This window comes from Trifolium pratense, linkage group LG7 (genome assembly GCF_020283565.1).
Source record: "Trifolium pratense cultivar HEN17-A07 linkage group LG7, ARS_RC_1.1, whole genome shotgun sequence".
Taxonomy (NCBI): Eukaryota; Viridiplantae; Streptophyta; class Magnoliopsida; order Fabales; family Fabaceae; genus Trifolium; species Trifolium pratense.
The window spans coordinates 33,503,481-33,529,991 of NC_060065.1; the positions used below are offsets into that span (position 1 = coordinate 33,503,481).

The 26,511-nt window shown below is 31.2% G+C and overlaps 5 protein-coding genes and 1 long non-coding RNA gene across 11 annotated transcripts; 2 read left to right on the forward strand and 4 right to left on the reverse strand.

Moving 5' to 3' along the window:
* Positions 1-141: 141 nt before the first annotated feature.
* LOC123895430 (chaperonin-like RBCX protein 1, chloroplastic) lies at positions 142-1,968 on the reverse strand. Of its 3 annotated transcripts, none has more exons than XM_045945788.1 (6): positions 1,722-1,968; positions 1,518-1,612; positions 929-1,046; positions 764-780; positions 595-683; positions 142-506 (listed from the first exon to the last, which is right to left on the reverse strand). In XM_045945788.1, exons 1-6 carry the CDS (start codon positions 1,873-1,875, stop codon positions 476-478), a joined length of 504 nt encoding a protein of 167 aa, XP_045801744.1. In that variant the 5' UTR covers positions 1,876-1,968; the 3' UTR covers positions 142-475. The 3 variants fall into 3 exon arrangements, with proteins under 3 accessions (XP_045801744.1, XP_045801743.1, XP_045801742.1); XM_045945787.1 differs by having other exon boundaries at positions 627-683; positions 1,722-1,967; XM_045945786.1 differs by having other exon boundaries at positions 621-683; positions 1,722-1,965.
* Positions 1,969-6,228: 4,260 nt separating this feature from the next.
* LOC123895431 lies at positions 6,229-9,276 on the reverse strand. Of its 4 annotated transcripts, none has more exons than XR_006804369.1 (8): positions 9,102-9,276; positions 8,507-8,627; positions 7,653-8,340; positions 7,426-7,547; positions 7,221-7,287; positions 6,978-7,091; positions 6,527-6,611; positions 6,229-6,371 (listed from the first exon to the last, which is right to left on the reverse strand). It is a non-coding gene; the product is annotated as an uncharacterized LOC123895431 (long non-coding RNA). The 4 variants fall into 4 exon arrangements; XR_006804368.1 differs by having other exon boundaries at positions 6,238-6,611; positions 7,653-7,845; positions 8,162-8,340; positions 9,102-9,275; XR_006804367.1 differs by having other exon boundaries at positions 6,239-6,611; positions 7,653-7,780; positions 8,162-8,340; positions 9,102-9,275.
* Positions 9,277-11,131: 1,855 nt separating this feature from the next.
* Positions 11,132-16,543, forward strand: LOC123897973 (chitin elicitor receptor kinase 1-like). The gene is made up of 12 exons (XM_045948810.1): positions 11,132-11,814; positions 13,136-13,169; positions 13,288-13,292; positions 13,413-13,580; positions 14,051-14,244; positions 14,340-14,429; positions 14,526-14,619; positions 14,713-14,864; positions 14,943-15,034; positions 15,170-15,308; positions 15,650-15,748; positions 16,075-16,543. Exons 1-12 carry the CDS (start codon positions 11,202-11,204, stop codon positions 16,237-16,239), a joined length of 1,845 nt encoding a protein of 614 aa, XP_045804766.1. The 5' UTR covers positions 11,132-11,201; the 3' UTR covers positions 16,240-16,543.
* Positions 16,544-18,183: 1,640 nt separating this feature from the next.
* On the reverse strand, positions 18,184-18,816 carry LOC123896290 (probable WRKY transcription factor 4). The gene has a single exon (XM_045946702.1). It carries the CDS (start codon positions 18,814-18,816, stop codon positions 18,184-18,186), a length of 633 nt encoding a protein of 210 aa, XP_045802658.1.
* A 281-nt stretch (positions 18,817-19,097) lies between these two features.
* On the forward strand, positions 19,098-19,670 carry LOC123896291 (eggshell protein 2A-like). Its single transcript, XM_045946703.1, has 3 exons — positions 19,098-19,130; positions 19,236-19,380; positions 19,480-19,670. The coding sequence occupies exons 1-3, from the start codon at positions 19,098-19,100 to the stop codon at positions 19,668-19,670; spliced, it is 369 nt and encodes a 122-aa protein (XP_045802659.1).
* A 4,460-nt stretch (positions 19,671-24,130) lies between these two features.
* LOC123896292 (probable WRKY transcription factor 4) lies at positions 24,131-26,069 on the reverse strand. The gene is made up of 2 exons (XM_045946704.1): positions 25,150-26,069; positions 24,131-24,731 (listed from the first exon to the last, which is right to left on the reverse strand). Exons 1-2 carry the CDS (start codon positions 26,067-26,069, stop codon positions 24,131-24,133), a joined length of 1,521 nt encoding a protein of 506 aa, XP_045802660.1.
* Positions 26,070-26,511: the final 442 nt, after the last annotated feature.

Sequence of the window (26,511 nt, forward strand, 5' to 3'; positions counted from 1 at the left end):
TTATCTTTGGACAGTGTTCCCTTTAAGATCCGAGGTAGAATGTATTACACTCAAATCATTCAAAAGCTTTCTTCAGATTCAAGCCTTTAGAAATGCATCACTATATTTGTGAACCCTTTGTTAAAAACTAGTATTAGTTACTTTTTTTTGTGTAAACTGTTATATTAATTTAATCAAACTAAAAAATAGCTTTAGAAAAATTCTCAAAGAAACTTGAATCATAAAATTCATTTTTTTCTTCCTTCATATAACCATTATGGTCTAACTTGATTTTTTAATCATAACCATGCTAACGCTGGAGTATGCAATTCATCAAGAACCTTGCAAATGAGTTTCTTCCTTTCCAATTTCCATACATATTAATACGTTGCCCAAGCTTCTCTTCGATCCCAGGGAATGAATGGGGCTTGCTCTGCTGCTGGACTAGTCACTCAATTCTCGTTTTCAGCACGACTGGTTTCCGAGACATATTCCCTCATAAGCCGCGTGTTAGAGTCAGTGACCATCTACAAGACAATAAGGCCAAAAACAGTCGCATGGATTATGCAGGAAGTTGAATAAATTTAGTAGGATCAACATTCTGAAAACACATACACATAGAAAGCTACTAAATTATAAACCTTAACTGCTAGAGTCTTCAAGTTGTCCCATTCAAAATCCTTTTGGCAGTATGCTGATCTCACCTATAATACATCATAGTATACTCAATCAAAACTTGGTTAATAAGTGATGGAAGAAAAAAAAAACTAAGTCATTCATTTACCTCCATTATACGTAGGGCTATTCAAGTGTGTACATGCCAGAACCACACAGCATCAGTTTACAAGATTTCGTTCATTCAATTCAATCAGTCACCATATAAAATAGTTGTTGGTTAGATATTAAACAGTTACTGTTAAGGATTGGGAAGCTTGGTATCTATACTTACCTAAGTTCTTATGTCTTGATGATTCTCTAAACATACTGGCACAAAACTTATCACCATCATCCAATGGGTGTTTACCCACGAATTCCATTAGTTCAATGTATGCTTCAGGATTATAGCTCTGCTCAAGGCAATAATTAAAAATGGTAAGGAACACTTTGGAAATTATGGAATTGTTGATAGTTGATACAATAACATTTACTAACTAAAAAGTTTTATTTAGATTCACTAAACACATAAAAGATGAGTTACTAATTAAGAAAAATGCATTATGACAAAAAATAAGTTTTTTTTTTTTGTTGGTATTAACCCTCCGATTTTTAGGGGAAGGAGATCTCGATAATCCAAAGTTCAGCCGCGAAGTAAGTAAAGTCTGACTAAGAATTGTTCCCACCAGGAATCAAACTCGAATTTTACCGAACGATTCGTTCTAAGGGAAGCAAAATAAGTTTAATTTAGATAAACATTTTTTTTACATATACTAACTTCATAATTAATTATTACTAATATTAGCCGTTTGAAAAAAAACAAAAACATCATGACCAAAACACATGTTCCAAAAACAACAAAGGCAAGTAAAGGGGGAAGGAACCTCAAGTTGAGCAGCAACAATTTTAACTGCAGTGTAGGTGAAGAAATTATGGAGGTTTATGGCAGCCTTTGCTTCAGGTGATGCTTCTCCAAATCCTGCATCCAAAATAACATGGCACACTATTATTGATACTAATAATCTTTCTTATACACAGTGAAATATCACCAATCACAACCTAGTACAAAATTGTTGTTCTAAACTGACCAGGTACAAACATCTTGTTGCATTGTAACCTTGTAGATAATTGAGAGTTCCTTTGTTTCCTAGCTGGCCAAAAATGATAGTTTTTGTTGGTGCTTGGTATTGCAGAGTAGACATAAGGAAGCTGAGAAAGTGTTAGAGCTGAAGAGGATTCCATTGTTAATTAACACAAACAGTATTTGTGTAGTGAATTGAAGAAAGACTTTTAATTTTATGGAGGAACAAATTGATGAAAATACAAATTATGGTCTCCACACATTGATAAATATCTCTAGGCTTTTAATCCATGTAGATAAATATCTTTTGAGCTTATGTGGAAAAAGTGGGGACTTTTACATCCAAAGTGGAACCCCACTATTCCATTTACCTATATGAATATGACAATGATCAAATGAGTCATGCTAAGACACTTGATAAGAGGGTAAAATATATTTTCAGTTCATATTTTTATAGTGAGGTTTAGTTTTCGTTCCTGTATATATTTTGACATAATGGACTTATATAGGTTTAACATGATATACAGACATAATATAAACCATTTTGAACATAAAAAGTCATAATATTGGCATTAGCATGTCAAATTTGTTCTCATTAGGGACAAAAAAACAAATGATTTTATTTTACAGGGACGAAAACAAATGATTTTATTTTACAGGAATGAAAATCAAAACTCGCTATAAAAGTAGGGACTTAAAACATATTTTACCCAAAAATATATAAATTTTGTATTGAAAAATATATCGTTTAGACTTTTAAAATAGGATTTTGCTAAAATACACCCACTATTATTTATGATGGTATGTTTTCGTAATTTATAACTAAAAAGTGGTTAAATACACCTTAAGGTAAATGTTGCTAAAATATATATTCATAAAAAATTAAGTGAGTGTAAGTTAGTAACTCCTATAAGCATTCACCCAACTAATATTTATGATGAAGTGTTTTAACAACATTCACCTTAAGATGTATTTAACCACATTTATTGGGTCTTGCTAACGAGTGCCCCGGGGCACTCTTTAAGCATTCCATTTAAAGAAACTTTTTATTCAAAAAGTTAAATACTACAATTTTCAATACGTTGACTTTACGCATTCCGATAAAAATTCTATAAAAAGCTTACTATTTAAGGGCTTAAAGAGTGCCCCGGGGGCACTATTTAGCATTTGCCTTTAGTTATAACTTGCTAAAACACACCTTCATAAATAATAGTGAGTGTATTATCGGCAAACTCATATATATATATTGAAAGATATATTTTGTTAATTTTTTTTATAAAAAATATATTTTGTTACATTTTAATATTTTGTTAATTTCAAATTATTAAGTGACATCTTACTTACCAATGAATTGGTCTGAGTGGTAAGCGTCTTGATATGCTTAAGAATGTGCTCAGATGTTCGATTTTTGACTCATACGTATGGAGAAAATTTGGGGAGAACCACCTTGTGTAAAATTTATTGGGTTAAATATGTTTTTGGTCCATATAGTTTCCCAAAATTTTAATACCTGAAGATTATTTTCACATTTTTTAGTCCCTGAAGTTTTTTCCGTTAATGTTTTTAGTCCTTACTTTTCATTCAATTCGTGCATACCGTTTGATTTTTTTTTTTGCGGTCATGTTTAGTAAATTATATGAATCTCTATTACAAAAGTTTAAATGTTTTAATAAAAGATGAATTAAATATGAATTTTTTCATTTTTTGCACATAAAAATTCATAAATAATTCATCTTATGTTAAAAAATTCTAAATTTTCATCGGAGATGTTCTTATTATATTATAAACATGAATACAAAAAATCATTAAAAAATGTGAAAGTATACACGAGTTGAATGAAAAGTAGTGACTAAAAATATTGACGGAAAAAACTCAAGGGACTAAAAAGTGTGAAAAAATCTTCAAGGACTAAAATGAAAATTCTGGAAAACTATAGGGACAAAAAACATATTTAACCCAACTTTATTTTTTATATAAAATAATATCTTCCTTATTTTTAGGTCAATAAAATTTGAAGGATAAAAACTACTACTCCCTCCGTTTTTTTAAAAATGTCCTTTTAGAATAGTAACACAAAATTAAGAAAGTGTAGTTTTGCACCTTATCTTCCTATGATACTCTCATCTTAATTCACCAATAAATTTTTATTTTTTGCACTCTTTCCAATAATATTGTTATACAAAAACTTTGTTTAAAAAAAGCAAACTTTAATTTTTCTAATATATATATATATATATATATATATATATATATATATATATATATATATATATATATATATATATATATATATTTTTATTGAAAAAGATAAGAGTAATTGACAAATGGTACAATTGAAAAATCGTACCCTTAAAATAAAAAAATGGCAATAGAAATGCTAAATCCGACGTTAATGATGGACACTTAAAAAAAATGGAGGGAGTACATTTTTCCGATCTTGAAATTTATAATTTAAAACATTATAATCACATTAATATTTATTATCATTATCTCTAAAAAAAGTAAATATTTTAATAAAGAATTCACAAAAAAAAAATCATTTATTAAAACAAGAAGAAAACAGAGATAGATAGATATATAGATGATCAAATTTTAAGAATTTGATTTGATTTTACCCAAATGAAAATTTAACTATATTGTATAAAAAAAAAATACTTTAACTATATTGCCTAACCCATGAGTCAAATCAATGGATTGGATACACAGACACATTGAATTTATTTTGTTTTTGACCAAACATAAATACAATGATTTTTTTTTTTGACAGAACATAAATGCATTGAATTAAAAATCAGTTGGTAAGGTATAAAATTCAAATCATATCAAATAGAAAATATCGTTTTTTTGACTAGACTCAAAAAGAAAATATTTTAAAAAAATCATATCTTTCTTCCCAAATTGAAAAAGGTATATTATTATTTTTTTAACCAAACATAAATACATTGAACTTTTTTCGACAGAATATAAAAGCATTGAATTGAAAATCAATTGATAAGTAATAAAATTAAAATCATATAAAAAAAGAAAATATTATTTTTTTGACTACACCCAAAAATAATATATTAATTTTTTTCCCAAATTAGCAAAGCTAGGACTATATAATTCGTGCACATTATTGATTTGATTAAAAATCACATCATCTAATTGATCAATTCTCAAAAATACTTATCATCAAATCTTAAATGGGGGGTTGTTGGCAGCATAATTCATGGTAGTTCGGATTAATCTGATGTCAACCAAACCAAATCACAAGGGCACATGAATTAGTTGTTACTTTTTTCTCTTCACTAAAGAACAAAGATGAACATGTTAGGGCTAAACTAGGTCAGCAACAACAACATAACCAAAATCCACCAATGGGAGCACATGTCAATTGTTGTTCGGATTTATTCGGTGTCAACCAAACCAAATGATTGGATTAGTTGACACTGGATAAATCCGAACTAGAACTGATCTATGCTCCCTTTGGTGGATTTTGGTTATGTTGTTGTCGCTGACTTAGTTGAGCTCCAACATGTTCATCTTTGTTCTTTCGTGAAGAGAAAATGAGTATTATCCTTGGAGAGCAATTATGATCATTTTCTTAGTACCTTTCATTAAAGAACAAAGATGAACATGTTAGGGCTAAACTAGGCCAGCAACAACAACATAACCAAAATCCACCAACGGGAGCATAGGTCAATTGTAGTTCGGATTTATCCGGTGTCAACCAAACCAGATGACTGGATTAGTTGTCACTGGATAAATCCGAACTACAACTGATCTATGTTCCTGTTGGTTGATTTTGGTTATGTTGTTGCTGCTGACCTAGTTGAGCTCCAACTTGTTCATCTTTGTTTTTTCGTGAAGAGAAAATGAGTATTATCCTTGGAGAGCAATTGTGATCATTTTCTTAATGCCTTTCATTAAATCTCTTGTTCAAGGGAGCACTAGTACAAAAAATACTTTTTAAGTCGGTTAAAAATGACCTTTTAAGTCGGTTCCGTGCCAGTCTTAAGAAAAGTCGACATAAGAAGTATTGACTTGTTAAGTCGGTTTTAACCTGACTTAAGAAAACACTTCTTAGGTCTGTTTAAAATGACCTTTTAAGTCGGTTTCGCGTCCGACCTAAGAAAAGCCGACATAAGAAGTATTGAGTTGTTAACACGGATTTGGAACCGACCTAAGAAATATCTTATTAGATCGGTTATATTCCACCCGACTTAAAAAGCATGGCAAATTTTTTTTAAAAAAAATTGCGTTCTAAAGAACCTTTCCCAGCATTATTCAATATACACAAAAAATAAGTAAGATGCAGAAAAATATTCAAGCTTGATTTTGTAATTATAACCACTGAATGAAGTGTTTAGTGAATAGAATGTATAACAATAAAAAAAAAACTTATTGACTATATATAATGCATCACAACAAGAACAAATCTAAAATTTCAATACAAATTACACTACATAGTACATATATATATATATATATATATATATATATATATATATATATATATATATATATATATATATATATATATATATATATACTCATAAACAAAAGTAAAATATAACATTCACAAGTAATAAACAACACTAAGACAAGGTGAAAGAGATAAGAAATATCACCAAGCCTTGTCTCTTAACACATGCCACTATCAACAATGTTACAAAACCTGTTTAAAAGAAAACAATGTTACAAAACTTTTAATCATTATCAAACTAAAAACTTGCAATAGCAATATAATACCACAATCAAATGATACTTCAAATCTCTCATCAACAATTGCTTCTTTCACTAATGCTTAAGGTGAATTTTCTGGTTTCTTACTTCTTGGCATCAATGACATTTGGAACCCATGAATAGATCAACCATGCTTGAGAATGACAAGTTTAGCCCTTCATAAGAAAATGTCCTGAACTTAAAAATTGAAAGAATATTAAAAATCCCTAACTAAAGTTGAAAGAAAAGTGCAACCTATAACACGTGTTGGATACCATGTTGAATACACTAATGTAAATATGGGGAACACAAAATATGGGGAAGAAAGATGCAATTTAATAAAGTTTAACTTTAACCAAGGTTAACTATGCCACTGTCCAAGACTAAAGAAGTAAATATGGGGAAGAAAGTTGTTTCTAATCTTCAAAACTAGAAACAATAATTTTTATGATATCATTTAAGTCCCAAAAATGCCTTATACATAGAGAGGGATAAAGATACACAGTAGCAAGTACTAATAAGAGTGGTCTAAAATAATTGCTTAAAACAGAGTACAAACCTGGTTTCTGAGTATTTCAACTACCAATGACAGACCAACTCTCTGACTAAGGAATCCAAATCATCCAGCACCTCAAGCACAACTATGAAAATCTAATTTATGTTTGACCAATGACTGCAATGGAGTAGAAACAGTAGTGAATTAGTCACAACTAAAGTGTATACATATACCCTTCAAATGCCTCCAATATTGTAGTAACTAATATTAAAAACTAGTATTATCTTATGATGGAAAACTATGTACCTATTATCTTAGTTCAATGAGATAAATTTACATCATGTTTGGTACAAAGAATGGTCATTCAATTATGCTGCCATTGGAGAAAGAAAAGAAGTCGTTATTTCTCAATACCTCTTGGTCCTATTTAAATTTTAAATAACTTAACTATGAAGTTTGGAAATAGTAGCAATTGAGCAAATCTGATAAAAATCAAACAGAGAATCAATACCTTTAAATCCAAGTAGGTAGAGTGGTATGCACAATTACATGAATTCCACAGTAATACATAAATGAGAGTCCACAAACCCAAGATATTTCAGTTTTCCATAATCATTAATTAATACCATCACTCTACACAAACAAATTGAATATTTATGTTAGAGGCTCAATTGAGTAGGAGAAGGAATTGAACTTTCAGTGAAAAGTGGTTGTTGGTGTTGCTTCTTTGAAGCTCACCAGCTAGTTGTAGATCAGCTTCCTCCTAGAAATGTGTTAGTGTTATAGAGCATCAATCAACCTACCAAGTTGAAGAACATATTGATCTCTAGCATCAAGTCCAGTAGGAGTGTCACGAGGTGAAAATTCTATAGGAATAAGGATTTTGACACATTAGTAACATACTGTATGATCCTTCTCATGTATCCAGATTCTAGACATCAAAATGATGTTCACAATTTTACAATAAATCATCATCACTAAATTAATATGGTGGCTACTGATATATGATTAGGAAAAATAAAAGTTCAAAAGCGGAAACAATTCCTTTAAACTAAGAAGAAGATAGCAATTAAATCAACATAAAACAAGGATTGATGACATTAAAAATCCGTCAACCTTCTTACCTTAAATAGAAACCACAACATTTTGGATTAATAACATTAAACCACACATATAGAAAGATGCAATAGCAGGGGAATAACATAACGACGGTGAAGTGAAATACGGTGAACCACCAGAGATATTACCATGATATAGCGGACCCTAGAAAAGGTGAAATACGGCGAAGTGAAGTTGAAGAAACAAAACAAAGGCACCAATTTCAATGTCGACGACAGGGGAGGCCTTTATACGGCGAACCCTTACAGTGAGAAGGGAAATACAGCGGCGGAGGAAAGTTGGGTGCAAATCAAAGGAGAAGGAAACTCTGTGATTATTGAATATTTCACGATTATTGAATTTGTTTTAGGCAAGAAAAGGTGTGTGTGTATATATAAAAAAGTAAAATCACAACAAGTCATAATGTCGTATAGAGGTAAAATGAAGGAAACCAAAAACAATGAAGGGAAAATTGTAGAGTATGAAAAACTTACATGTGTAGCAATGATTTGGAGGCAGAAAATCACCTTTACTTTGTTTTTTCAAACTTCCTCATAGTAACTCTAGACATTGCCACTTAACCATCTCATAGTGCATGTGTTAATTTTGCATGTACTGTTAGGCAAGAATACATTCTTTAGGAAAGGTTTTCTTCACCCCCAACATTAATTTGAATGTGAGCATACAAAAAAAGTAATACTAATTATATGTGAAGTTGTTTAGAAGTGTGTAACCATACTTATGAGCATAAGTCTCTATCCTGGCAGAAATTCAATTCCATCCAATTCAACTAGAATCACTTTAAATTTATTCATATTTAGTTGGTTACTACTAATACCTATTTCACAACTCAACAACTATAAAAATCTAATATGAATTATAATTTTTTTAGAGTTGGAATAGGAAAATAATAATTCATAACATAAATACAGAAGGAATTATAATTATAAGTTTTTAGAATTCCTATTATCATCAATACAGAACAATTGGAATAGGAAAATATAATAATAACATAAATAGCAACAGATACAGAAATTGAATTATCACAACAACAAAAAAATTAAAAGTTAGGGTTTAAAAATTACATACATATGAAGTTAGGGTTGCCAGTGACGAAGGATTTCTGGGTTTTCAGTGAAGAGAAGGAATCGAGGGGTTTCCCAGTGAAGGATTTCTTGGTTCGTAGTGAGAGAAGGCGTTTGCAGAGAAAGAAGAGATGGCGAAGGGTACTGGGTTCTGTTTGTGTTTGCTTTTATTTAATTTTTTATTTTATCTTTAACAAATTTAATTTGTTTGTACCAAAAAAAAAAAGAAAAAAAATTAATTTGTTAGATTCTTCGAAAGCTACTCGGTTCGATTCTCCCATATAACACATTGGAATTTAATTATAAAACTTCTTAGGTCGGGTGGGAGAAACCTGACTTAAGAAATAGGTTTCTTAAGTCATTTAGTTATTATAGGCGACTTAAGGAATTAAATATAAATTATAATATTTTTATTTAATATTTTTTAAGTCGGTTATACAGGAAACCGATCTAAAATATTTAATAATATTTACACAACTGCCACCGCGTGACTTCTTAGGTCGGGTGGTAATGGCAACTGACTTAAGATGTTTTCTATAAAGCAATTTTTGTACTAGTGGAGATTGAGAAATTGTTAGAAACTATGATTGTTCTTGATGAATATTTGTAGCTAATTTGTCATAACTTGTTTGATCTTTTGATCTCTTGTAAACAAAATTTGAATAGTGAATTAGAAAGCTGCTCTCTCCCCCGTATGTGTGTCATTGTTGGACGAACTAGATGAATAACAAATCTCATGTGTATTTGATTCCTCTTTACCATTTTCTTGTTATTTGCTTGACAGTTTTGTGCATGATTTTAGGTTGTTAGAACTCTAATTACTTGAATTGTTTGATATTGAATTTAATCTACTGTTATTGTTGATTAGGATAAAGAAATTTGAATTCACAAAAAAAAATCAACTTCATAAATAATTTCAACTACCGTTAAGATTAATCTTAATAGTTGTGCGTGAAATTAGAATAAAATTTTTAGTACTATTTAGTCTTTCCATGACAAAATATAAATAAATTCATCTTTTCGAAATACATTAATTATACAATAAATTTAAAATACATGAATTTTATTTATATTTTGTCGAGGAGCAATTTATAAAATGAGAATTTTCATGTCATACATTAGAAAGTGACATAATTCATGATTTATTTCCATTTGACATTTTACAACCTTTATTTAAGTCTTTAAAATTCCAGATTCGCCCATTTGGAGTCACTCTCATAACCTTTTCATGTGAAGCTTGGGTAGTCACTTTCTCTAAGCAATCTCCCCAATGGCAATGATTCTAAACAATAGTTAAAAATACAATAATACCAATGACAATAACAAGAAGCCTAGAGAAGAATAATTCAACTCGGTAGATGGTGGGTGATATACAATTAACAAATTATAATTATAACTATAATTATGTTAATTGCATATATGAAAATAAACCAAACTCATCAACGATAAATTAATTCAAACTGGTAATGAGTTCCATAAGTCACAGATCAATGGGTAAAAATACCGAAATTGTTACGTCGAACGTCGTGACCCGGGTTCGAACCCGGAATCTCATTATATGTAAGTTTATTTTTAGTGAATTACCGCTTCATCAAGATAAAAAAAAAAAGTAGTAATGAATTTAAGACCCTTAAGGCATTTGGATTTGAGTTTGACGCGTAACTACATTGTTTGGACAGTTTGATTTAATATTGACGTATGAGATTATTTATAGTATATTTTGTTTTTGAGTAGTATGAACTAACTTATTTCAAAATAATGGCCGAGATTTAAAACAACGTGGAATTGCATGATTTGCTTACAACAGGTAATATACATCCCTTGAGTAGATGATTAAAAGTTCGATCACCGACTTTTTTGTATGAAAAAAATTCAGCCAGGAGAAAAGAACTCACCATGAATAGAACACAAATTTCTCGACAGATATTAGTTATCGCTAACCAGTGGCATAACACAATAATCCAAAAGAAAAAGTAAAACTCGAAAGCCTCCTTTCAGATGACATAACATGATTAATATCCTTATATATGCAAATTAGCTCTAATTAATAATAAGCTCACCTCATATTCATCCAACCATTTTCCTTCCACCTCTTAATTACAAAATGATCACAACATATCAAATTTTCTTAGTTTTCTTAATTTTCCTTCTGTCTGTTATGAGAACAGAGGGAAGCTGTTCTTCAACCTGCCTTGGTCTAGCATCCTATTACATACCAGAAGGATCAAACTTAACTTACATTAACTACCTTTTCAACCAACAATCCTCAGAAATTCAAAAATACAGTCCAAATCTTAAAAACATCGATGTTATTCTAACTAATACAAGAATAAACGTGCCATTCACGTGTGAGTGTCTCAACGGTGTGTTCTTAGGACACACTTTCTCGTACACAATAATACATGGTGACACATACACCTCAATTGCTAACGTTATATATTCGAATCTTACAACTGAGGATTGGGTGACTAGGGTCAATAGCTATCCACCTACAGATATTCCTGTTAATGCTAAAATCAATGTTACTGTTAATTGCTCTTGTGGTGTTAGACAAGTGTCAAGAAAATATGGGTTGTTTTTGACATACCCACTTCGGAAAGGTGAAAATTTGAGTGGTATTGCGGCGGAGAATGGTGTTCCGGTGGATGTTTTGCAGAAGTATAACCCTGGTTCCAATTTTAGTGATGGACATGGTCTTGTTTTTGTGCCGGCTAGAGGTTAGTTTAGTAATTATATATTTTTTGTTGATAAAAACTGTACAATTTTATTTTTCTGATTACTAAATCATTTAATTACATTTTTTTAAATAATATTCTATTTTTGTTATTTAGTTTAGTTTTTCTTTTTCGACAAAATTATTTGTTGGAGAGTCTGGAAAAACTCAAGAGAAACAACAAGTATATATAAATCTTAAAGCATTAGGTTAACGAGTCATTTTCACCAGATCCACTCCAGCTCCTCTACCGAGCCGAACTACGGGCTCTGATTCTATTTGTTGAGAAGTTCGGGGTATTGTTGGAGAAACAACAAGTCAATACTAGAACCACAAGAAAGAGAAACACTAACATTTTCAGTCAAAATAGACTTTAAGTATTTTTTTTGTCAAGTAGTCTAGCAGGAAGGCCTGAACACGTTGTCTATGAAGCCTCAAAGATACAGAAATTTCACCTTAAAGTGAATAAATAGGATGTCCGAATTTCGAACTTCAACTCATACATATAAAATATGATATTTCTACCGACTTAACTTAAGCTTACGGTTACAAATAACTTTTCTATTATTGTTTAATTAAATAATCTACGTAGTCTATTTAGATTTTGCAAAATTGGACTAGATTCGATAATGGCCCATATCATAATTCAATTATTTTCAGTATATTGAGTTTTATTTCGTATTGACATTCAATTTGGTCATTAAATTAATTGCATTCAAGAGCAAAAACCTAGCTAACCCACTTATTAATGTCTCTGTCTCATACACTTGTTTGATAGTAAAGTATTGTAATAAAAAATAATGGAATATGAAAAAGATTCAGCATATTCTGCCCATATATTTGGAAATATTAACACCACACACAGTTTTAATAAAAAAAATATGCAAAGATGTTTAATTTATTAAGGACAATAGGTGATATCTGGCTAAAAAATAATACAGATGATACTTGGTTCATACAATGTGGCTTTCTTGTGATTATTTATTTATTTTTGGTAGAGTCTGTTGTGATTATTTTATTAGTTAGTTGTACCATGCATGGTTATGTGTTTGGATTTCCTGTTGAAACAGCAGGACACGGTAGCACGCAGTAACAAATCTTAACCGTTCATATTTAAATGTGACAAACTCTTTTTAAGTCTTTGAATAGCTTACACATAATTCTTAACTAAATATGTTATTGAAAATGTTTTAACATGTCTTCAATCACAATTAGACCTAGTAATGAAGGTTAAATTATTGATTTTGATAGATATGTTTAGCCTAATTATTAATTAATTAGTTTGGTTTTTTGATGTTTCAAATTTTAAATCTCATATTTTGCAGATGAAAATGGAAAATTTCCACCACTGCACCTCAGGTAAGCTGAAATTTCCATAACCTTTACATTCCAATAAGTTGCCAACTATATTCAAAATAATTTTCTTCTAAGCTGTCTAACTCCAACATCTATGCTTGTTTTTTCCACCCTTTTGCAGATCAGGTGAATTGAACATTGTACACATTGCAGCTTCATATAGTGATCATATGAGAAATTATCATGGTATGGATAGTTATATATTGCCATATGATGCTGACATTGTGATAATACCAATTTGAATAGGAATGTCCAAAGGAGGCATTGCTGGCATAGTTGTTGGAGGAGCTTTTGTGATCTTACTTTTGGCAATCATTCTATATATTATGTTATATAGAAGAAGAAAAGTGGCTGAAGTAACCCTTCTGCCAGTCCCTGGAGCATCTGAAGATCAATATAGTCAACTCCAACATGGTATATCATTCTGCTTGTTTAACTCATTTTTACGTCTCATCTGCTAAAAAATAAGGGATTGAATATGACAACTTCAGCTGTATTGTGTTTGATTCTAAAATTGTTCTTGGGACTGGACAAACTGGAGCCTAGGGACTGTGACAAAAATTGAAATTCTTGTTCTCCACTGAACCACGGGACAACTTTTTGTCCTCCACACAAATTGTCTAAAATACCAAAATAACCTTTTGTCCCCAAACATCGTACAAGACAAAATTTGTTTAATACCTTAACGTGTCTTGTGCTGTGCTATATATGTTGTCATGTCCCGTAATATTCTGCCCAGTACTTATATTTTGCAGATCACATGTACCCGTGGCATTTGATTTCTGATTACTTAAAACAATATTCTAGTTCTAGATTGCAGATTAAGTTTATCATAGTATAAAATATGAAACTATATATGAGTCTTATATGCTCCATGTATTTAGGTTGTGGAAGCAGCATAGATAAAGCATCAGAATCTACTACTATTGCTTCTCCAAGGTTGACAGGTATTACAGTTGACAAGTCAGTTGAGTTCTCATATGAGGAGTTAGCTAAAGCTACCGATGGCTTTAGCGAAGCTAAAATAATCGGTCGGGGTGGATTTGGATCTGTATACTATGCCGAGCTTCGAAACGAGGTTTGTCATGTCTTTTATAAAATCTATTGCAAGAAATGAAAATTCAATTTGTTAACATAAATTGAGTTTTACTTTTTCTATTTCTTTTTTTGCAGAAAGCTGCAATTAAAAAGATGGATATGCAAGCATCAAAAGAATTCTTAGCTGAACTAAAGGTTCTCACACATGTCCATCACTTAAACTTGGTACGACGTTTTCACAATCCTGATTATTCAAAATTTTAAGCTTCATACAAACATGACACTAGACACGTGACACGATACTGACACTGACATGTGCAGGTGCGGCTAATTGGATATTGTGTTGAAGGCTCTTTATTTTTGGTTTATGAGTACATTGAGAATGGAAATTTAAGTCAACATTTGCGCGGCACAGGTTAACAATAATAATCATAATAACTTGCACTTAAAATGCTTCTTGCATCATTTTAATGATGATTATAAGACTCTTAAGATATTTTCTTTCTAGAGAAGGATCCATTATCATGGCCTGCTAGAGTTCAAATTGCCTTAGACTCAGCAAGAGGATTGGAATACATTCATGAGCATACAGTTCCTGTCTACATTCATCGAGATGTTAAATCAGCAAACATTTTGATCGACAAAAACTTCCGTGGAAAGGTTTCCAAATGCACATTTCAAGATTTTTTTTTATCTTAACAAAGTTGACATATGCTGAGTCTAACTTTTCTTTAACAGGTTGCAGATTTTGGTTTGACAAAATTGACCGAATACGGTAGCTCCTCGTTACAAACGCGCCTTGTTGGGACATTTGGTTATATGCCTCCCGAGTAAGAAACTTATTTATTAATAGACCATAGGGTCGATTTTGTGTATCTGAATATTGAATATTAAAATTAGTTTTTTTATTAACAAGTATGCATGTAACAAAAATTTTAACCAAGTGTAGCAATATTTTTGTGTAGATATGCACAATATGGCGAAGTTTCTCCCAAAATAGATGTTTATGCATTTGGAGTTGTTCTGTTTGAGCTTATATCTGGCAAACATGCTATTGTGAAGACCAATGAGCCAGAGAGTGAATCAAAAGGACTAGTTGCACTGGTTTTTATTCTTCACCTCTTCTTATAATTAGTTCATCACTAGTCGTAAACCCACATGTTTGATCAGGATCGAGCGGTCAGGGAAATCCTGTATTCACTCAATCAACATGTTTGGAGGCGTCCCGTCTTGATCAGACTGCCCAAATTCAAGTTCAATATTTTTAAATTTATAAAGTAAAAATTAAATTTGTATTTTCTAGATTGTCGACTGATCAAAATCGGATGGCTCCAAATACACTGACTATTGAATGCGACTTCCTGGTGACGACAGGAATCCGCGTGAGATTGAGCACTAATTGTTCTTAATTTAGTCAATTTTTTTTGTTGCTTGATGAAATGCAGTTTGAAGAAGTTCTTGTTCTGCCAGACCCAAAAGAAGATCTTGGTAAATTTGTTGACACTAGGCTTGGTGAAAATTACCCTATTGACTCAGTATTTAAGGTGCTTCCTACTTCCTTTAATAATCTTTTCTTATTAAATGGCATAGCTAATTTATAAAATTACATGTCACTTATTATTAATTGGCATTTAAGATTTTCTCAAAAGAATGTACCAATTTTACTAATTTATCTTTATTTATCATTATCATAAATGTACATTAAAAAATAATTATGTAATGCACGCAATATTTATTTGTTAGGCAATAAAACAAGGTAAACACTCTGATACACATCTTATTCGAACATGTATCGGTATACTGTTGAGGTGTACAATTTTAATAGGTTCATAAATAGTATTTAATATAGAAAAATTTGTTGTTCTTGCAGATGTGTCAACTTGCCAAAGCATGCACACATGAAAATGCTCAACTTAGGCCAAGCATGAGATCAATTGTAGTTGCTTTAATGACACTTTCATCAGCAGCTGAGGATTGGGATGTTGGCTCTTTCTATGAAAACCAAGCATTAGTGCATTTAATGTCTGGAAGGTAGCATAGAACCTAGCTACTATAGGTTCCTCCTCTGCTTCAACCAAATTCCTCTTTCAAGATACAATCCCAGTTTTCTCAACATTTCCATTCATGGATCTTTCATGTTTCAACTGTGAATTTGTAAATAAAAACAATCATTTTTTTGACAAAAAAAAACATATACTTTCTTTTTTGTTCTCCTTAGGTTTTATCTCTAGTAAAGATAATCCTATTTGAGGGAGAGAAAAAAAGATAATCATATTTAAGATATTATCGAAAACTAAATACGAACAACTCTTTCAGATAGGAGTTGAATCTTGAATCGCCATGTTAGGGGAGTTTAGGCCATTCATGATCCTAAACTCAATCTCCGCCAAGGGTAAAATTTATTTTGCCACATTATTTTCACATCATACAGACCACTTTTGCTAAAAAAAATATTGTATGATTGAGAAAGTACAATGAACTAATTTGTCCGAGTTTAAATTTCATGGAGAGTAATTTCTTAACACATGATTTTTAATTTGAATGAAATATCATTAACTTTACAAAAATCAAATAAGTGTAACAAAATTAAATAAACAATTTTCCTATGAACTTATGTCGATTGGTAAGGATATCGTATTTTATATATATGGATCGGAATTCGAGCACTGACACTCTACTTCTTCATTTTAAGGCTAAAATTCTATCTACTTATAAGCTACCTTAAAAACCGATACGTATATGGATATATACGATGATACAGTTAAAATATTTTAATAAAAAATTAATTTAAAATAAAAATATAAATGTATAATATATAAACATAACTAAAAATGATAAATAAAAAAAAATCCACATTACTGAAAATATCAAAAAAAGTCACAATTCATATCTTTTCTGCACCAATTAAAATATAGCAAAAATAGTCCTCGTAAGCATAACTTAGTTGGTATGTATATCATATTTTGTATGTAGAAGACAGAGTTCGAACCCAAAATCTCTCACTTATTCATCTCAAAAGGTGAATTTTTGAAAGTAATTCTGGATTTGTGGTAGATCAAAGTAGAACCCCGGGCTATAAGATCATGAAATCGAGTGATATCTTTATATTTTGTTCTAGTATTTTAAATGAGGGTTACAATCAAATGACACAAATGTGTCAAATTTAAAAATATGAAACATCCGATAACTTTTTACCGAATAATTGTCTTACAAAATTCATTATTGAACCAGAGAGTAATTCGAAAAAAGTCAGTCTAAATTTTGCTATAAGACAAACAATACTTGACTCATTCTTACCTAGAACAACATTATCCATGGCTAGTTCCTAAGTTACTATTTTTTTATCATGTTCTGCGTTGTATTGAGATTTTCATTATGAAATGTCATAAGTTTGTACAGTAGAAATAAACATATACAAAGATGTATTATTATTTTTTAAATTAATTAGTTAATACTTAATTTTATTCTTTTGGCACAAAGTTTAATACTTATTTTTAATCGATGCCAAACTCATTTTAATATATTTTTTTTCCAATCAAGTGTTCACATCTATTACGTGATACAAAATATAACAGGAAAACCTCCCATTCAAATAAATTCATAAATTAAGTATAAAATCATGTTTATTCAATATATAATATAGTTAATTAGGAATAAAAATATAGAAAGAAATAAAGAAAAACCTATAATAAATTTCTAAATGTTTTTTTTTTTGTGTGTACAATGTTGTCCTGAATAAATATTATTTTACCTGCTAACTTTTTCCATATGAAGGAAAAACATTTTTGTTGACAATTTTTCTTTTTTGGTCAAAGTGAGCAATTAATAATCTTTATTTGTTTGTAAAAGAAAAAAAATCTTTATTTGGTGCAATATTGCACTAACTAGAAAATCAATCAAATCACATAACATTTTGGATTCAATTCAAAACTAAATTGACTCAAACCAAATAAATTTCTTTGGGTTAGACCTAACCTAATTAAGGTAATACAGAACCATCAAGGTGATTATATTCCAGTAGGAAATCTTCTAACATAGCTGACATATTTGGTATCAAAATGTCATCATCGTCATTATAGCTTCCAGTAAATTCTATTTCAGAATAAGGGATTTCTAATTCACCTTGGAAAATCTGAGCTTTGTTTCTCTCCAGCTCATCACACTCTAACATCATCTTGTTATGTGAATCTAATCTCTGAACATCTTGGGATGATCCAACTTCTCCGACAACATGTGATTGACTCTCATTAAGTTCAGTTTCTAGATTAGTGATTTTTAAATGACCGTCAAGAACTTGACCGTTGTTACTCTCCGACTGATCAAACTGCACCATCCCCACATTAGGAGAACTCAAGTTTTTGAAATTTTGAGATGATCCAACTGGTTCGACAACGGATAATCGAGTCTCTGATGACTTGTTCCGAGAGGTCCCAATATCAGAGTTTCGTTTAACTTCTGGTATTCGGTGATCGTGCTTTCCTCGATATGTTATAACATAAGTGTCCTCTTCGGTTTTGCTTTTTTCAATTAGTTTTCTTGCTGGACAATCTTTGAAAGTGCTGCATTTGTAGTAGCTCCTGTAAAATCGTAATGTTTTAATAGCTAAAACCATTTACTAGTACAAGCATACATCTATCACTGTTAAAAATCCAAGGTGCATGTGGGTGTGTGTATTAAGCAACAACATTATTGTTTTTAATGGTAAATTAAAAGAAAAATATGTGAAAGTTATAGTTTTGAATGTGTGAAAACCTTGAATGTAGTGATGACCCTTTAATGGGTTTTCGTCCATACTTTCTCCATTGCCACCGATCCTCTGAAAGTTGATGCTCCTTCACATGGCACACTGATGTCACAAGATTTTTATTTTTTCTGTAAGAAAAGTAAGATAAGATGATTTTAATTCACAACGAGTTAAATAAACATGTTTGAACAATTTTGACGTAATAAAATTGACCTTTAACTAAATTATATTAAATAATATGAATAAATCTTTTACCCTTTTTCTGTTTGGAGTTTTTGTTGTTGCAGCTGTGTAGGAGTGATGGTTTGAGTGCTGATAGTGGTTATTGGGGTAGTGAAGGTGGTTGTCGGGATAATGGTAGTGTGATTGGTTGTGGTGGGTGTAGTGATCGCAAAAGTGTTCATAGTAGTTTTGGGGGTGAGGATAGAGGTGGTGAGATTGAAATTTGGTGTAAAATTAAAACTATCTTTTTCAGTAAACATATTTGGTTGCATTGGATATTGTTTGGTGGGGGTTGAAAAATTAAAAAAGGTAGGATTTTGAATGGATATAAGACCACTAGGGTTAATGTTAGTGGTGATATTGGGGGTGATGTGGGTGGAGAAGGTGGTGGTGGTGGTGGTTGTGACGGAAGAGGTTGTGGTGGCAACAGTGATTGGGATATTGGTGGTAGTGGGGGTGGGGATATGGCTGATGGGGTTGGAATTAGAGTTCAGATCTAAGAAGCCATTTGGTTTAAGGGGAGTCAAAAAAGCTAAACAATTTTCTTGGTTGAAAGTAAAATTAGCAAAACAAGATGATGTGGTGTTTATAGGAGATACACGACTATTAGTGGTCGTGGTGGCGACAGTGGTGGTGAGATTTTGAGTTGGAGTCTCACAAAAGGTGGATGTATTAGTAAAGGTGGAAGGTTTGCAGCTACGCACAATAGAAGAGAGATCCCAGTCATTGTCCATTGTGTATGTATTTTCAACTGAGCTAATTTCTTGGTTAAAGATAAAGTCACCAAAGCAGAATGGTGTGGTGTTTATAGGGGATACAATACATTTGGTGGTGGGGGTGATGGTGGTAGTTAGGTTTTGTGGCAGAGTTTCACAAATGGTGGACGGATTAGAAAATGTGGTTGCTTTGCAGCTACGCACAATAGAAGAGAGGTCCCAATTATCATCACTGTCCATTCTATGTGTATTTGTATAATTGATGAAAAGGGTGTTCAATGGTTCTATGTTTTCCTGATTGAAGTAAATGGCTAGAGCGTGCAAAGAATCAAGGGAGATAGTGAAGGCAAAGAAATAATTTTGATTTTTTGGTAAACCAAATGAACAATGCTAAGAATTGAAGAAGACAAGCCAGAAGGGAGAAAGAGAGAGTGAGAGAGCAAGTGATTTATATGAAAAAAAATGTTTTTTTTTTTTTATGAAAAATATAAAGTTGATTGATATTTCCAATTTCCAAAGACAATTGTAAAAGATATGTTTTTTTTTTTTGAAAAACACAATGGTGATTATTTTTTCTTGCCAAAAATAATGTTTCTCCCTATTATCAGTTTCTTCATGTTTTCGAGGATTATTTTCAGGACTTCTTATCAAAAGGTCAAACAAACTCATTTTCGTTTTCAAACAAAATAATGATATCGGTCAATGAACACTTACTGCGGTCTATATTTTGTGTTTTATAATTTAATGCACAAATTAAATGAGATTTGAAGTAATTCTAAATATTAAGTCCATTCTTTGATAAAAAAAATAAAAATAATAATAAGTCAAAGTCAATTCTTATCGCTATGAACTAATCTTATTTTATTTTTTAAAACACTAGAGTAATATATTTATATTATTTATCTAGAAGAACCAAATTATTTTATCAAAATATATTACTTTAATCACAAAATTAGTTTATTTATTAAAATTACCCACAAATATGAATATCACATCTGCAATTAATCAAATATCACTATTTAAATATGTGTATCGGTTATTTTTTTTTCAACCAATAGAGTAATAGTATTTAAAATGAAAATTCATATATTATATTTTGAGTTTTTTATGTTTTTTATACGACTAGTAAAAATAGGTTTGCGTAAGTAAAGTACATTTTGAAAAGTATTTAATTTTATATGTTATTGAAATCCGTCAAGATTTATATTTTATGCATTTTTATTGAACACGTATCGTTAATTTTAATGGGTCTCAATATGATATGAAATGATTTTATATTTCTATAAGAATTTACATGAATGATCTATACAATATAAACTTTTAATCCAACAGTGATTTTTTAAAGTTGTATATGTTAAGGTGTTATTAATTGGTGTAACATTACTCAAATGTTAAACCAACAATATAATTTGATCCCTTTGTAACATTTGAGTATTAATGAATACAAATTATATTTTACAAAATTCACCGTTGAAATGAAATTTATATCATATTTCATCCATGTTGAATTTTAGAATTTTTTTAAATCGTTTGATATGCTATGAGACAGATCAAGATTAACAGTATTCAATAAAAACGCATAAACGTAACCATTAATTAATTTTAACGGTCTCAATAACATATCAAATAATTTAAATTTTTTATAAAATATAAGATGAATGATCTAGATGATATAAGCTTTCAATCAAACGGTGAATTTTGTAAAATTTATATTCGTTAAAGCGTTATATATGAAGCGGTGTAATATTACTCAAATGTTACACTAATAATTTGATCCCTCCCATGTGAGAAAAGGTTTCTTTTATAAGCAAATTGTGTTTGATCAATATTTTTTTTTTTTTTTTGTAATGGGTGACAAACTCTCCTTAAGAATTTTAACACTAATGTATATATATCCAAGTGAGAATAAGTGAGAAATCGAGTCTAAGACCTTGATTAAGTTAGAAGAGACACATATGATGTTTTTGATCAATATATAGGATAACATTTTCTCACTTAAATGCTTTTGGTATCTTTTCCATTTTCACTGGCTCAATATTCGGACTCATTATGATCTCTTGTCACTATATTTGTTTGTTTGTGGCTCAATATTCAGCACATTACGATAATCTTCAATGGTGATACCACTTTGACTATCATACATTATTAACAAGTGATTCTTACAATGCAATGTAATATTTATGCAACACATACATATTTTGGTCCAATGATAATACCACTTTAAGTATCATACATTATTAACAAGTGTTCTATTCTATATTTATTTTTCTAACTTAAATTGATGATACAATATCTTAAATAAAGTATCGTATCATCAATTTTGAGCCTCTCAATCTCACGTTATGGAACTCCAATAATAAAAAAAATTAAGTACATATCATTAACCTATAAAACTCGCTAAAATACTCTTATTGGACTATGTCATGGTTCCAAACTTCTCTGGAGCCTTCTCTCTCATTGGTCGAAGCCCCAATGCTCCTGATAACAATTAAAATCCACAAACAATTCTGAAAATTTATAATTGATGCAAAGTTCAAACTATAGGAAAAGAAAAGAAAAAAGTCTAATTTTAAAAAAAAGCTACATACGTTAAACCATAGACAAAACAATTTGAATATAGTATAATTTTATTGACTCTTTGATTTTAATCTAGTTCGAATAAATCATGCTTGAAACTTCAATATATAGCCGACACCACTTTTTATCTGAGGTGAGTTAAGTCACACATTACTTAAAAAATTAGAGGTTGAACATTTTATAAGCTAAGTGAGAGGACTCATAAACCTAATACCTTAAGATTTTGAGATGTGATGTCTAACTCACTTGTATAGTTGTTCAAGGCCTGATGTCGGACCTCCTCATGATCCAACAGTGGTATAAGAGCTGATGGTTTGACGAAGGATTCGACCGGCTCTTCTACTTGAGGGGGAGCATAAAGAATCGAACGACTCACACTTGAGGGGGATAATGTTGTGGCAAGTGAGACGTGAGTTAAGTCTCACATTGCTTAGAAAAGTTGTTGTTGAACACTTTATGAGTGAGGTGGCCTATAAACCCAATACATGAGTGAGATGACCTATAAACTCAATACATTAAGATTTTGGGTTAAAGTGTAACTCACTTGTAAAGTTGTTCTGAGCCCAATGTAGATGATCTTCTGGCTGTTTTTCGTGAGATTAGAACATCTTTATTTACATGAAGTGTCCAAATTATACCTTCCCAGTAGGAAACTTAAAAAGTTTAGATAATTCTCATCATGAGCTGATTTTGTGTATCAGAATGTGAAAAAAAGAAATGAAAACATTTTTTTTTATTAATTGAGTATGTATATAATTTTGATCAAGTATTGCGATATTTTTGTGTAGATATACACAATATGGTGAAGTTTCTCCCAAAATAGATGTATATATTTGTTGATCAGTTTGAACTTATATTTATCAAACAAGGTATTGTGCGTACGTGTTCAGAGCTATTCAATCTTGATTAGCTCAGATTAACGTATCTACATTTTTGTAGACCGTTTGATCAAGATTGGACGAGTTCGGACACACTAGTTTTGTGAATGCGGCTTCTTGCTGGAAATCTATGTGGAATTGAGAATTAGCACTTCCTCCGGTCACTATTATAAGTAAAAATCACTTTTTAGGTACATTAGAAAATTAATGCATCTGATCTATAATATAGGCCAGATACATTAGTATTTTAAAGAATCTAAAAAGTTATTTTTTTCTTATAATAATGACTGGAGGGAGTAAATGTTAATTTACTCAAATTTAGCTTGCTTGATAATGCAGTTTGAAGAAATTCTTGTTCTGCCATACCCAAAAGAAGATCTTGGTAAATTTATTAACCCTAGGCTCGGTGAAAATTACCCTATTAACTCAGCATTTAAGGTGCTTCCTATTTTCTTTTCTTATCTTATCTTATTAAATACAAAGCTAAAGAGGTCTAGTGAATCAATTGACACAACCAATTACCAATATATATAAAATTACATATAACTTCTTATAATGAATTGGTGTTTAAGAATTTCCCGAATGAGTGTTCAGATTTTACCATCATAAATATACAGTATAATATAATTGTTTAATGCGCAAAAAATTTATTTGTTAATACTAAACAGTTAATGTTACAAGAAAATTGAAGTTGTTGGATACATGAAAATCCTCAACTAAGGCCAAACATGAGATCAATTGAAGTTGCCATAATGACACTTTCATCAGCAACTTTGGGTTTAGACCTAACTAAGGTAATACAGAACTACCGTTGAGGTGATTGAAGTCCAGTAAGAAGTCTTCTGACATAATTGACATGTTTGGTATCAAAATGTCATCATCGTCATTATAGCTTCCAATAAAATTTGTTTCAAAATAAGGGATTTCTAATTCACCAGAAGAAATTGGAGCATTGCTTCTCTCCGGCTCATCACGTTGTAACATCATCCTGTTATTTGAATCTACTTTTTGAACATTATGGGATGATCCAACTTCTCCGATAACATGTGATTGACTCTCTATAAGTTTAGTTTTCGGATTAGTGAGTTTTGAATGACCGTCCAGAACTTGAGAATTGTTACTCTCCGATTGATCAAACTGCACCATGGCCACATGAGGAGAACCTAAGTTTTCGAAGTTTTGGGATGATCCAGCTTGTCCGACAACGGGTAATCTAGCCTCTAATGGCTTGTTCCGAGAGGTCTCATTATCAGAGTTTTGTTTAACTTCTGGCTTTCGGTGATTGTGCTTTCCTCGATATGTAACAACATAAGTGTTCTCTTCAGTTTCGCTTTTTTCAACATGTTTTCTTGCTGGACAATTATTGGAACTGCTGCATTTGTAGTAGCTCCTGGAAAATCATAATCATCATAATGTTTTAATAGTTAAAACCATTTACAATCATACATGTATCACTACTAAAAATCCTAGGTGTGGGTGTGTGTATTAAGAAACAATATTATAGTTTTAAATTGTAAAATAAATGAAAAATATGTGAAAGGTAGAGTTTTGAATGTGTGAAAACCTTGAATGTGGTGACCCTTTAATGGGTTTTCGTCCATACTTTCTCCATTGCCACGGATCTTCTGAAAGTTTATCCTCATTCACATGACAAATTGATGTCACAAGATTTTTATTTTTACTGTAAGAAAAGAAAGGTAAGATGATTTTGCTTGACAAGGAGTCAAGTAAATATGTTTGAATAATTTTAACATAATAAAATTGATCTTTAACAAAATTAGATTAAATAATAAGAATAAATCCTTTACCTTATTCTTGATTGGGGTTTTGGTTGTTGAGGATGTGTAGGGGTGGTGGTATGAGTGCTGATAGTGGTTGTTGGGTTAGTGAAGGTGGTGGTAGTGGTGATCGGGATAATGGTAGTATGATTGGTCGTGATGGGAGTAGAAATTGCAGATGTAGACATAGTAGTTTCAGGGGTGGGGATAGAGGTGGTGGGATTGAATTTGGTTATAAAATTATATTTTTCGGAGAATTCATTTGGTTGCATTGGATATTGTTTGATGGGTGTTGAAAAATCAAAAAAGGTAGAATTTTGATTGGATACCTGAACGCCAGTGTTAGTGTTTGTGATGATATTTGGGGCGATGTGGGTGGAGAGACCGGTGGTGGTGAGGGAAGAGGTTGTGGTGGTAACGGTGATTGGGATACTGGTGGTAGTGGGGGTGCGGATATTAGTGATTGAGTTGAAATCGACTCTCAATTTATTCAGATCTAGGAAATCATTTGGTTTCAGGGGGGTAAAAGAAACAAAACTATTTTCTTTATTGAAAGTAAAATCAGCAAAACAAGGTGTGGTGTTTATAGGAGATGCACGACTATTAGCGGTTGTGGTGGTGACACTTGTAGTTAGGTTTTGAGCCGGAGTTTCACAAAAGGTGGAAGAATTAGTAAAGGTGGCAGCTTTGCAGCTACGCACAATAGAATAGAGATCCCAGTCATTGTCCGCTGTGTATGTATTTTCAACCGAGCTAATTTCTTGGTTAAAGATAAACTCACCAAAGCAAGAAGTTGTGGTGTTTATAGGAGATACAATAAAGTTGGTGGTGGGGGTGACAGTGGTAGTTAGGTTTTGTGGTGGAGTTTCACAAATGGTGGAAGGATCAGAAAATATGGTTGCTTTGCAGCTACGCACAATGGAAGAAAGGTCCCAATCATCATTGTCCATTCTGCGTGTACAATTGATGAAAAGGGTGTTTAATGGTTCTATGTTTTCCTGATTGAAGTAAATGGGTAGAGCGTGCAAACAATCAAGGGAGATAGTGAAACTAGAGGCAAAGAAACAATTTTGGTGAACCAATTGAACGACGCTAAGAATTGAAGAAGACAAACAAATACATAAGAGAGAAAAGAGAGAGTGAGAGAGCAAATGATTTATACAAAAACAAAAATGATTTTTTTATGAAAAATATAAAGGTGATATATTTCCACTTTCCAAAGAAAATTGTGAAGTTAGGAAATTTTTTTTTTTTTGAAAAACACAACGGTTATTATTTTTTTCTTGACTAAAATAAAATGTTTCTCCCGATTTCCAGTTTCTTTCCTTATGCTTTCAAGGATTATTTTAAGGAATTTTTGTCGAAAGGTCAAACAAAACTCACTCTCCTTTT